Genomic DNA, 12,867 nt, shown 5'->3' with positions numbered 1-12,867 from the left:
CAGGAGACGGGGCTGGTAACTGCCTGGAGAAGTGCCCAGTACAATGGGCAGACTGCAGTGTGGGGAAGGGTCCTAGCAAGCCGTAGCTGGAGAAGCCTGTATTGTCACTGGAGACCCTGGAGGCTGTTTGGGTCCCACGTCACCTTCACTGGTTAGCAGATCTGACAGACCCTCACTCATCATTCCACAACTACAGCCAGGGTATGGCCTGGATTCCGCACACGCTGCTCAGGGAGGGCCGATGAAAACTGCTCTATGGTCCCACCCCTGAAGAGGAGATGTCGACTTCCCTTACCTGGTACAGGAATCTTTGGCTGAACTGCTGCATGGCCCCTTGAAGCTGGTTTCGCTGCGTCTGCCACTGCTCGTAGCTTCTCACATACTCAGCTGTGGGACGCTGCCAAGTGGTGGTCCTGGTGTTGTGATCCACATAGTAATACCTGCCCCGGTCGTCCACTCGCTTCTCCCAGCTGGAAACACCGCAGAAAGGACTGCATTACGGATTATAGTCGCCACAAAAGTTTTTTTCTCCTGCTGATAATAGCTCATCTTAACTAATTAGCCTCTCACAGTTTGTATGGTAACTTCCAACTTATCTGTATGTGTGTATATATCTATATCTATCTATCTATCTTACTATATATTCCACTCTATGCATCTGATGAAGTGGGCTGTAGCCCACGAAAGCTTATGCTCTAATAAATTTGCTAGTCCCTAAGGTGCCACAAGTCCTCCTGTTCTTTTCACCCCCGTAAAGATACTCAGCTCTCCCCGACACCCTCTCTCTCACACCCTGCCACCTTAGTTGACTGTCAGTCAGCATGGCTTGGCTAACACGTTGGTATGTGCTAGTCTGGGTGCTCCGCAGATGCTTATGGTTTCCCCGGGGCTCAACCTCACAAACTGTTAACTTCCAGAGTGCTCCAGTGCATGGCTGGAAAGAAAGGGAGGCAGATCTCCCTGCCCCCAGACGTGGGATGAGCCCGCATGGTCTGTGATCTCGCACCGCAGTGCACGACAGCAAATCAAACACGCGCTGCCATCATCACACAGCCTGACCACTCAACCCTAGGCCGCGGAAGCAGCATTCGTAATGAGCCTTGGGATGTGCCCCTGGTTCAGAGGGGTCCCCCAAGGGGCACTGGAGAGATAACTGGAGTGCAACATGCCGATGGAACAAACATGGCAAGTCAGAGGGATGGAGGACGATGATGGAGATGTTTAAAGGGCAAAGGAAGAATGTAAAGCTCCCTTGCTAGCAGAGAAATGGCTTCTCTGCACTAGGTGCCAGCACCGCAGGAGTGACTGGTGGCCGGTGGGGGAAGGCTGACGTGCGAATCAGGAAAATTTCTGAAGAAGAGAGAGGCCCAGTGTGTGACAGGGTCTCAGCTGCTCCCTTGGTGCGGGGCCTGCGGAATGCGGTACCCACCTGGGTCCTGAGGTGACTCCCCAGGACACACCAGCACTGCCGAGCTGTGGGACAGCTCCCCTCCGCGGGTCCAACCATTCAGCCCTGAGCCACTGCCCTTGTGGCTGGGTCCAAGGCAGCAGAAGATGCTAGATGCTGTTCTGCTTTCCAGGCTCCTAGATACGGTCTGTGGTTCCCCCGTGAGGGGTTCAGCCAGGGGCAGCAGCCAGCCTCATCGCTGACAAGGATTCTTGGCCACGATTTACCACAGTTACTTGGTAACTCAGAGACCAGGAATGTCAGAGGAACAGACCCTCCTTCCTAGGAATTCAACCTTCACAACTGTCAGATGGGCAGCCAGGTCATCACCCAGCCTACCAAGGAACAGGAGGAGGTCTCTGTCAACAGGGCCACAAAGCCAGGGGAAGAATTATCCTAATGTGCTAAAGAAGTCCCATGAGGAAAACTCTTCTCAGGCTGAAAGGGACAGTTTGTGTCCTGGACACACAAATTCTCTTACTCTGAGGGCCTTCGGGATGAGCCTTCAAGCCCATCCCAGCTGGTGCCAAAGCAGACCCAGAGAACCCTAGAACTGAGGCTCCAAGACCAGAGACTCAGCTTTCATTCCTACTGCTAGACCCAAGGGAGAGCAATTACTCAGTCCCGCTGGGGGAGAATAGCCACTCAATGGCCAGGAGTGCTGCCCCACTGCCGAGAGGCCACCCCACCCCAGGCACAGGGTGCCCCGGAAGTCTTCAGAGGCTGGTGATGAGAGAGGCGCTGGTGGAGCCTTTGGAGCCAGACTCAGTGAGTAGCAAGGCCCAAGCAGATGGTGGCATTCCTGTGCCTTGCAGAGCTGGGTCGCACGGCGTCCCACTGGTACCCTTCGTCTCGCTGTGCTGCTTTGGAGCAGCTGGGAGTGGAACAAACACCTCCCCTGGGGTGTCAGGGACGGGCCCCGTGGGTTACGGTCCCCCACCTGCCACTGGAGCGGGCTGCTTAGTTGCCTCAAACACCTGCAGGGTAGAAGCCGTCTGAGGCGCTGGGATGAAGCAGAGGGCACGGTGCACTAACAGAGGATGTGCTATGGGCTGAGCTTTGGCTCTCAGCAGCATTTCAGGGGTTACTGGTCTCCAGACTCACAGGCAAGAAAGGAATTCAGAGACGATCTGGGGGAGCAGAATGACAAGAGCTGTGGTGGCCTCGCGTGTCCCAGCAGGACCGTGACTTTGCACTGAGCTCTAGCCCCACAGTCTCATTTCAAACACTGCTTCTCCTCCCCTCCGAGGAGTCAGCGCTGCCGTCTTTACACGGCAGCTCTAGTCTCAATCGGACTGGAACCTTCACTCCCCAGGGAACGAGATTCCTCCGGATAGGACGACTTCAGCACCAGGGGACACAAGAATGGCAGGAGTCATGGTGCCTCTTTGCAGATGTTGTGTTAAGCTGGGTAGCGTTGCTGAGTAGTTGGATGACAGGAGCTGTCCAAGGAGAACCCAGGTGCTAAAGGAAGTGACACTGGTGACTCCATAGGTGTCCTCCCTCCCCGCTCCCCCAGGTCCACAGCACCATGCTGGGAAACTGAGCCAGTGCTAAGAGGGATGAGCACCCCCAACTGCATCACAACCACCACCAGGGGTTTTCTGGGAGAGCTCCTACCCACGTAAGGGCCTGTCTAAACTCGGAGTAGCCTACGAGCTCTGACAAGACCACAGGACAGCAGGTAGGGTCTGCAGAGGTCCAGTTTTAGCAGGAGGTGTTGTACGTAAGTAGGAGCGATGAGGGGTATGGAAGCAATGTGGGAAAGGCCTTATTGCACATTCACACGTACGCTGGCTTTTAAAGTACGTTCACTGATTAGGGTCATCCCAGTTTATATGCAGCCGAGGGAAGAACAATGATTTGGCTTTATCACTTTCAGCTTTTCCATGGCACAGAGAGAAGGAGAGAACCAAAGAGACCTCTGGAAAACAAGGGCTCAGAGGGGCTACAGAGAGAAAGGAGCTGAGGCAGCTAAGTATGGACTGGCATGAGAACGTTCCACATCCCCAGGAGGCAGCTACCTGCCTGGCAATGGAGATGCGTCTCTCCCGCCGTCTCGCAGCCTGCTGTGTGCCCAATCCAGCAGCTATTATATCTATCTCAGAAGCGTCTTACCCTGGAGGCAGAGGTCTCTCCCAGGTGGTGGTCTTGGTGTTATGGTCCACATAATAGACCCTCCCGTTCGGTAGCTCTCGCTGTTCCCAGCTGGAAGAGAAAGGCACAGAGGTTGCTGGGATGACTCGTGGGTCAGGAGATCTTTTCCCGGCAGCTGATGGGCTACTTTCTGAGCAACCGAATCCCTGAATGGCCAAGGCTGCTGCCTCCAGAACAGAGCAGAAACCTCGCAGAACGTTCGGCATTACACCAATTAAGCATAACAGCTTCCAGAGAGTGGACAGGCATCAACCGCGTTACCCTTACCTAGAGGCTTGAGTGAATGTCCTGCAGCTTTACAGCCCCGAAGACTGAAGCCCTCTTTTCACCCACAGCCCAGCACAAGCCTCTCCTCCCACTACATACCTGTGTCTGTGCACACATCTCAACCCCCTCAGAGACACCACCACCACTAGGGAGGCCCAGTCTCAAGGGCCCATCTAAATCCCCACAGCTGAGGCTGCCCCTTAGTACTGACATTTGCTGATGGGATACGGGAAGTGGAGACCCCTCCCGCTAGTCTCAGGTCACGCAGGTCAAACAGCCAGAGGACAGCAGTGGCTTTCAGACATGGGGGTCAGATCTGAATTAGGCCCTACAGGTGAGAAGGCCTGTATCCCATTGCCTTCAGCCAGCCCGGCACCTCACCTCCACCCTGTCTAGTAGCACACTTCTGAATCCCTCATACAGCTCCCGTCTCACCCTGAGGCAGACACATCCCTCGGGAGAGCAAAGGACAAGGCAGCACTTCCCAGGCGCTCCACTGACTCCGCGGTTCTGTATTATTAAGAGTTCCGTTTACATGACAGAAAACAGGAACCGTCTACCAGCCCCAGCTAACCCTGACCTGAAGCCAGTTCCTGAGCAGTGGGCAGACTGCACACAGTATGACGAGAAGCAACTACCAGCTACTTGAATTCATTTTTGCGACCTCCAAACCCAGCTACCAGAACAGCCTTGCTTGATACGAGCGAGAGAACGGCAATTCTCCCATGGCAGGAACTGCCGGGGCATCTCTCTCACGCGCACAGAGCCCTGAAGCCTCAAGATGCTATTCGAGTTGTCCTGGATCCTGCCCTGGTAAGTGAAAGCAGCATCCATTTAAGAGAGAACATTAGGAGAATCCAACATAGACTCAATAACCCCTCCAGCTGCTCCTGAAACGCTGAGGTGAAGCCTAGAGAAAGCAGGAGATGTTGGTCAGACAATAACCAAATGGCTGGTGTGGCTTTAATCCTTGCGGTCACTTGATTCTGGAGCAATAGGCCGAGACCGTCACTGGCCACAGAGGGTATGTCAACACTGCAATTAAACACTCATGGCTGGCCCATGCCAACTGACTCGGGCTCCCGGGGCTCAGGTCTGTTTAACTGTGGTGTCGACGCTGGGGCCAGAGCCTAGCTCTGGGACCTTCCCCCCTTGTGGGGTCCCAGAGCCCAGGCTCCAGCCCAAGCCCAAACATCTACACAAACAGCTCCATAACCCGAGCCCCATGAGCCTGAGTCACCTGGCACGGGCCAGCCACAGGCGTTTAATTGTAGCATAGACACACCTTTAGTGTGTCTTCAGCCTTTCCCAACGAAGGGCAGCTTCTTAAAGCAGTGGTACTGAAACTTTTTACTAAGGCGATTACCAGCTGTGTTTTGTCTTTCGGGGGGCCCCACCAGTCCGCGTACAGTCTGTGTGTGTCCCTCTGTGTGTGTGCGTATAAACGATTCACTATTTTTAATTTTTTAAAAATTCAGACATGAAATAAAAAAAAGGATGACATACAATGATGTGCTTTACATACAGCTCCCACCCAGCCCGCTGCTCCCTCTCCCCTCCCCAGCCCAGCCCCTGCTCAGCTCCATCGCTCTTGTTCGCCCAGCCTGCCTGGTCTCGTAGACGGAGGCCGCTGACAGAGCGCCTGCCACCCCCGTAGCTTGAGGTCCTCACTCCTTGAAGTGAGAATGGAGGTCAGGCTACAGCAGGAGAAACCACCACTTGCTCTCCAGGCTGCCTCTCCTAGGAAGGAATGAGCCTCTCAAAGATCCTTTTATGTGGGAGGGGCCTAACTGAAACGACCCCACCCATCACAGATCCCCTCCTAGCCAGGGGGCCACACAATGCAAGAACATCCAATGGCTCAAGACCCTCACCTCCCAGCATCACTTAACTCTCTGATTAGCCAGTTTTATTCTACATGTAAAAGGCAAGTGACAGCAGGTTTATGTGGAGTCCTGCGGGCACACGGCTGCTGGGTGCCTGGCCTTAAGGAGGGGACAGGAGTAGTTCCATCCTCAGGGTTACATTCTAAAAGGGGTTTGAAACAGGGCACAAATCCCTGGTTTTCTCCCAGCGTAGGAGGCCAGTTAGTGTCAGATTCACACAGGGTTAGCTTCATACACTTTGGGTTTCCCATGTCTGGTTTCTCTTCATGCATTTTTAATGGAAAGCCTTTGAACTTGGGCTCAGGCTGAAATTCTCTCTTGTCAGTCCTGCAGGTCATTGTTGAGAGAGATCCCTTAAAAGACATTGTATCCCCACATATAACTTGGTGGAGAGGTAGCCCCCCAGGAGAATAGGTCCACTGGGGAAGGGCCTATTTGAAAATGTTGGATTCAGGGTCATTCTCAACCACTGGTCTTGCTCTAACTGGAAGACTATGCATTGTCCATACAAACTGACTGATGGGGGAGAGCAAACTAACCTGCTTTGATGGAGGCCCAGTGCATGAAAGCTTGATTGGCTGAAAGGGGCTGTGGAGGGAGAAGGACGAGTCACATGCAAGACTAAGTGACTGGGGTGGTGATGGACACTAGCCCCATAGACGGGGATGGGGCACATAAACCCTCCATGAGGTGCTTTACTTTCTGGTCCAATTTTATCCAACAACTGAGAGGGAGTCATGTGCACCGGCCCCCAGATAAAATGTCCTCCTGCTGCACTATTGCCCCACTGGTCTCCCCAACCCAGTGCTCAACCCCGATGGAACATTTGAAAAGCCAAGGAAATGAATACACACAAAACTTGGTTGTGATGCAGCGGGGTTGTTGCACATACGACTGACACAAACCCAGGCACAGAGAAACCAGGTTGACGGGGCAGTGCATGCAGTGGGTGATGAGGTTTTGTGTGTGCCCAGACCCCAGTAATCAAGTTTGCACGTGTCCCTCCAAAGCAAGAACATGAATGGTTAAACCACCTAACTACCTTCAAGCAGTCCTCCCTGTTAAATGCTTTTGCATGACCAATGCCACCACGGCAGGGCTCTGCACCACTGGCACTGGCCAGTCCCAAACTCTGGGAGGGTGCGGAGGACAGGGGAGCTGCCCTCTCCATACCAAAGCTGCCCTGGAAAGTCTCCTTCCTGGTTTACTACTCAAAGCCAATGCAGCTGGTAATCCCGTGTGCCACCAGGAGCCACCAGATGGACCCCGGGATAGCGTATGTCTGGAGTAAATGCTGGTGTAGAGTAAAAATCTAAGTTGTGGTCTAACCCCTAGAACTAGAATGAGTCGGGGTCCTGAGAAACCACACAACACGGAGCTCAATTTCCATCCAGCTATACAGCCTCATTGGGCAGCAGCTCTTTACGGAGCTTGACCCTATGTACTGGACTCTGTTAGGTGGATCTGGGGACTTCAATACCACTTGTGTGGAGCACAGAGTCTCGCCTGAGCTGGAACCCTGCCTTGATGGGCCTGGGCACATTTGGCAAGCAGTGCTTTAGAAGCAAATGTACTTGTCCCTTAGCACTGGACTCAGTCAGCCAGAAGAGATCTAGGCCTGCAATGCTGTTCATGTTAGACACATAACCACTTTGGCTTTTTCAGTTGATGATGCTGGACCTCTGGCACAAGATGTGTGTTGATCGAGAGGGAGACGGACTTTGGTACCACTAATGTCAGCCACAGAACCAAGCTAGCATGCGATTCTCCAGAGGTAACCATGCCGAACCCTCAGCAGCAGGCTCTTATTGAGATGGACAGAGCCAGGAACGATGGGGTTCGTGGGAAAGGCAAAGCACGTAAGCGTGCAGCAAGTCCCCAAAAAGGGGCATATTTTGGGAGTTTAATGTACCCACACCCACATCATATATAATTTGAAAGCGTATTTTATGTCCATTTAGATGAGGTACGACGTGGTGCCATAAGCCTGTAGGCAAGGTGAAACAACTGTACCCAAAATGAGAAAGTGTCATTTTTTGCACAATTCCAAAAATGCTGCAACATGACTGAGTACAGCTTCTACTGTTCACATTAATTGCAACACCCTAACATGGTTTTTATTGGTCAAAGCTATCAAAAGACAATGTATTAAAAGATTTTTCTATTGGCTTTGCATGGGAGAGTTGTTTTTTTCTCCAGAAACGATGAAGCTATTTAATATGTGGCAAAAATGGCAAATAGCAACATTTTGCAATATACTAACATGAAATGTTTTCACGTTGTATATTTTTAATTGTCAAAGTATCTCAAGTGATTACAATAGTTTTCTCTATTTTCAATTGAAATTTGCTGACCAGATCAGTCTCACACTGATGGCTGTGAACAGCAGCAGTAGGTTGCCTGCCCATAGTTTGTACTGCACATTGGGTAGATATAAACGTACATAAATTCCGAATGTAACGCTAATCCATTTGTAAGCTTTTGTATATACAATGAAGCATCTAGTCTGCCTGGTACAAGATTTTAATTTATAATTACCTATGCATGCAGTACTAAACTTTGAAATAGTCTAGAAACTAGCTTTCTAATTCAGTGACACTTATCCACAGGTCAGTATTAGTGTTAGAGATGACAATACAGCGCTTCATACTAGGCTTCAATCAAAATGCTCACTAAACAAAAAGGGCCATTACGGTACTAACAGAGATCGAATTCATATCTAATTTAGCACAAGTATGTCTATTTGTACAAAATGGTGGTAGTCATGCTAACAGTATAAATTGGGAATTTTACCTCCACAGGGATGTTACAATATATAAGACATGGGGAATACAAGCCCCTTACATCAAAGAGACACTTCATAAACTTTGAAAAATGTGCTCTTTAGCAAGAAAAATCAAGAGAATGCAAAAGTCACCAGTACTGGCCAGAATTCTCTGATATTGACAGCAGACCCAAGGAGAGATTAATTGTATTGGTATCTACTAAGGTGAGTTTTCTAGTTTAGATGATGTGCCACCAATACTCCATCACAGGGTTTGCTCAAATTTGGCACTTCAGAGTTGTATTGAACTCAGGAAAGAAAACAGATTAAATCGTATCAGAGAGCATCGTCTTCATCTGCTTCTACATCCACCAGAATAAGCACATCCCTGAGCAATTGGTCCTGCTGCATTGTTTTCTTGAGAAAAACACACAAGACAGACAAGAAACTTCGTAAAACAGAAACATTTGAGGGAACAACCAGTCTAAGGGAGACAGCACTTCAAAGAGGAGAGGTTGACATGTTGTGCAGAATATGTGGGGAAGACTCGATTGTTAGAGATACAGTTTATCAGTCACTCTGCCTTTATTCCTACTTGAGTAAAAACGAATTTAAAGCAAAACCATCTGCTTAGACTGCAACAATACAGTCACCTTATGATACTGCATTTTACCATCTGAATGAAGACTGTCTCTTATGTGCAACAAGAAAACTCCTCTTCTGTCCAAGCTGCTACAATGATATAAAGCCCTGCTTCTCTTGAAACTGCAAGCTAGTCCAGCAGCATATTGCAGGAAAGATTAAAAAAAAAACACTGCAGTTCTGCGATTTCATTCCATGAACAGCATGGACAAGGCAAGTCTACCTCTGTTATATGAAACATCGCAACATCAGCTGATGCTATCCAAGCTTCCAAGCTGCTAGTAATGTGAAGCAGGAACTTAAATCATCCAGATTTGTGTAGATGTTCTTCCAGCAAGTGAGCCTGATGAAATGCTTTCAAATGAACAAATGGTTTTGTATAATGCTGCTTCAACCTGAAATAGCCAAAATGAAAGCCTCAAATTACGCAATGCTAGGTGACTGTAATTTACAGAGGCAGCTACTTTTGTGCCCCAGTTGGTGCCGGAGTCTCTCCTCTGGTATAATTCAGCCAGCAATAAGTATCATCCTTCAGAAGATATTCAAAAAGATGCCTCAATTGCAGTGGGCATAGTACTTAACCTTGATCACCTTGATCGATCGGTCCTTTAGCCCTCATATGTGTTGTGATCAGCACAATCTGTCTTCCATTCTTCTCTTATCCTGGCCTTCCTTCTCCATGGGCAGCCACGCCTTTTCACGATAAAAACTTCCCATTTCATTGGAGGTCGGCCGAGTGGTCATTTCAGTTCCCGTGGGTACCACTAGGCGACAGCTGCAGTCCATCGATTGTCAGTGAGCCTAGCTATATGCCCGACTCATCACATTTACTGTACCTGCTTTCAACAGCAACATCCTGTTCTCCGCTCTGCTGTCTGATCACTTCATTGGGGACTCAGTTGCAGATTGAAATCCCCAGAATTCTTCTTTCCATCGCCCTCTCCATGACAGTTAATTGTTGCTCCTCTATCTTCGTCAGCACCCATGTTTCGCTGCCATATAACATTTTTGGCAGTCCTGTTGAGTTGAAGAGGTTTGCACGTGTTGCCTTGTTGATTTTTCCTTGGAGGACATCCTTGACAGAATTGAATGCACACCAACCTGCTTTCTTTCTCTTTCTCACGAGAGTTCGCCTTCCTGATCGTGGTGCATGTTAATTTCTTGGCCCAAATAGACGTATTGCTCAACTTCTTTTATTTGTTCTCCTTTGACTATTATTTGGGCTTTTGGCAAGACATCAGACTGCATAAATTTTGTTTTAGAGCAGTTCATTTTCAGTCTGACTTGGCTTCTTTTTGCGTCGAGTTCTTGCAGTATTTTCTGTACTTTGATAGTGTTTTCGGGAATCAACACAACAACATGTTGATAGTACTTAACAGTTACAAAATTATCACACCACTGCACACAAGCCTTGCTACACAGCTACACCATGAGTTTGGGTCTCACAATTTAATTGATAGACAATACCTTCATGGATCCTGCCTAAATTATGATGAGGTGAGGCAGTTCATCACTAGCACTGCAAAAACTGAAGTGGAAAGACTCCAGGAAGGTTTGTTCCTTTCAAATGGAATTGTACAACTTTATGCTGGTGGAAATGTCATCCATGAATGAGATAATCATATAGACATCAATGCAGAGACCACTGATGGAAAGAACACCTTCCATTGAATGGCTAGAGTGGTATTTCAAGAACAGTCTGCAGATAGTCCAGCATCACAGTAAATATCACTGAAATGTGGGAAAGAAAAGTTACTTCTTCTCCCTAGGCAAACAGAGCTCTTATGCAGTATGCAGCATTTGAAAAACGTAGAACAAATTCCCCATGAAAAAGTACTTGTGAAAATAAACTCTTGTCGCCTACAAATGAACACTGCACAAGATCTTTCCTGGTGTCTTTTAAGATGACTACCTTGTGGTGTCCTACCAATGCCAAAGGATGTCAATATCGTTCACACTCAGGGGATTCCATTTGGGGCTGGTTTCAACCACAAGCTTGCAACCAAGAAGAGCAGCCACACAGCAGTTGCATATGCACCAAATGTGGATGCCAAACCAGTTGAGATGACCACAGTATACACTACAATGCTGAAATGTACGGAAACATCAACAGCAGCATGCTGTTCAGACAATGGATCAGCAGCGGTATGTGTTGCTCAGTAAGTGAAAAACAGACTCTCCCAAATGAATTTGGTACCAACGTGATTTGCCTGCGTGGTTTTCACACCCTGTGCTGTTTCCCTGCATGTGCTGGGAAATTCTGGGGAGACACAGGATTGCGAGACCTTGCTGATCCTGATGTGTCTGCAGCTTGTGCTCTGCGTGGCTTGACTCTCACACCTGAGGCCCTGAGTGCTCTGGAACTTTATTAATTTGTTCAGTGCCATGAGCAGGGAGGGGGTACTCATGTAGTCTGGCTAAGGCTGGCTAACATTCAAAAGGTGTTTGAGTCTGAAGACATTGGGTCCTTACAACATGCCATTTAAAAGCTTGATGATGCTGTGACTCAGCATATACTGCCACTACTAGAGGAATTTCAGACATGGACGTATGCCCAGTCTGCTACATTCAAGTTCTGGGATCATTTTCTCCAGGTTATGCAGATACTGCTTCTAAATGTCCATGCAGAGCAAGAGGGTGACTCACAACTTCCCCTGCACACGCAGAGTGCCATGCTTCCATACTTCTTTACTGCAAAGAGGCCCAGCTACACCAGGTGGATACCAATCTACATTCTTGATATGCTAGGTCTCCCTGGAGGAATACACAGAGCTTTTGAAGCTGGGGAATTTGTTGTGCATCCAACTCCTGGTTCTTTCAATGAATTTAGGGTGACCTGGGAACAGAGAAAACTGTCATCAAAGGGTAGCCGTGGGATTGTAGCACTGACAATAAAGAAGCCAGCTCTTGTCAGATGGACCCTCACAAGTCCTGAGTGAATATGCAAAAGCTATGGGAGTAAGAAGTGGCCTAACAAGTAGTAGTGTACACAGTCTGCAAACAAATCTAAGCCTCTGCACTGAAGAGTGATGAAGAGCATGTAACAGATAGCTCTTACCAGCCACACCATCAACAATATAACAAACTATTTGACCCTGAACTATATCCAGAGGGGCTTAATAGATCTAACTGGATTGTATGTAACATCAGATGCACAAGAGTCTCTGTGGCTAACAGTAGACGTTGGTGAACAACAAATGAAGAAATTTGTGAGAGATGCACTTGATTCTGATGGTACACGCAGCTTCTTCAGCCCAGTCAAGAAATCTGGCATCAAAATATTTGCTGAAATGCCCAAGACCACCAAATTTAGGTCTGGCAAGGAAGGGACAATCACAGCAGCTATCAGTCCAAAAATTGTTTTCCTGTCCTTAGAAAGATGCAGAGATGATGTTTCAATGGCAACTGTTCTTAATCACCCAGTAGGACCAATGCCTGTGTCACTCTTCCATGCTGATGGAACAATGAAAAGAACAGAGATGCTAAATTCCATCTGCTGGAAGCTCAAACTGACAGAATCCAGGAGCTAAGAGCATGCCACAACGGAAGTGTAGGTCAGAGATGCGATGGCTGTCACACAAATAATGGCTGGAGATAAATTCCACACACTGGATTAATTGGCTGCTGAGTACCTGAGACAGGTCCTAAAAGGATTTCACAAAGCTAATTCTGTAATCAAAATCTTTGACAGATATGACAACAGT

General features: G+C 48.6%; 1 protein-coding gene across 2 annotated transcripts in view; it reads right to left on the bottom strand.

Moving 5' to 3' along the window:
• Positions 1-12,867, bottom strand: part of WWP2 (WW domain containing E3 ubiquitin protein ligase 2) — an 89,598-nt gene that overhangs the window by 25,843 nt on the left and 50,888 nt on the right. For both annotated transcript variants that reach the window (XM_074968992.1, XM_074968991.1), the window contains exons 9-10: positions 3,566-3,655; positions 296-470 (exon numbers count right to left, since the gene is read on the bottom strand). In XM_074968992.1, the coding sequence (XP_074825093.1) occupies positions 296-470; positions 3,566-3,655 (265 nt within the window). The remainder of the gene's footprint in view (positions 1-295; positions 471-3,565; positions 3,656-12,867) is intronic.

Source organism: Natator depressus, chromosome 12, assembly GCF_965152275.1.
Source record: "Natator depressus isolate rNatDep1 chromosome 12, rNatDep2.hap1, whole genome shotgun sequence".
NCBI lineage: Eukaryota > Metazoa > Chordata > Testudines > Cheloniidae > Natator > Natator depressus.
This window is presented reverse-complemented; position numbering and strand designations above follow the sequence as displayed.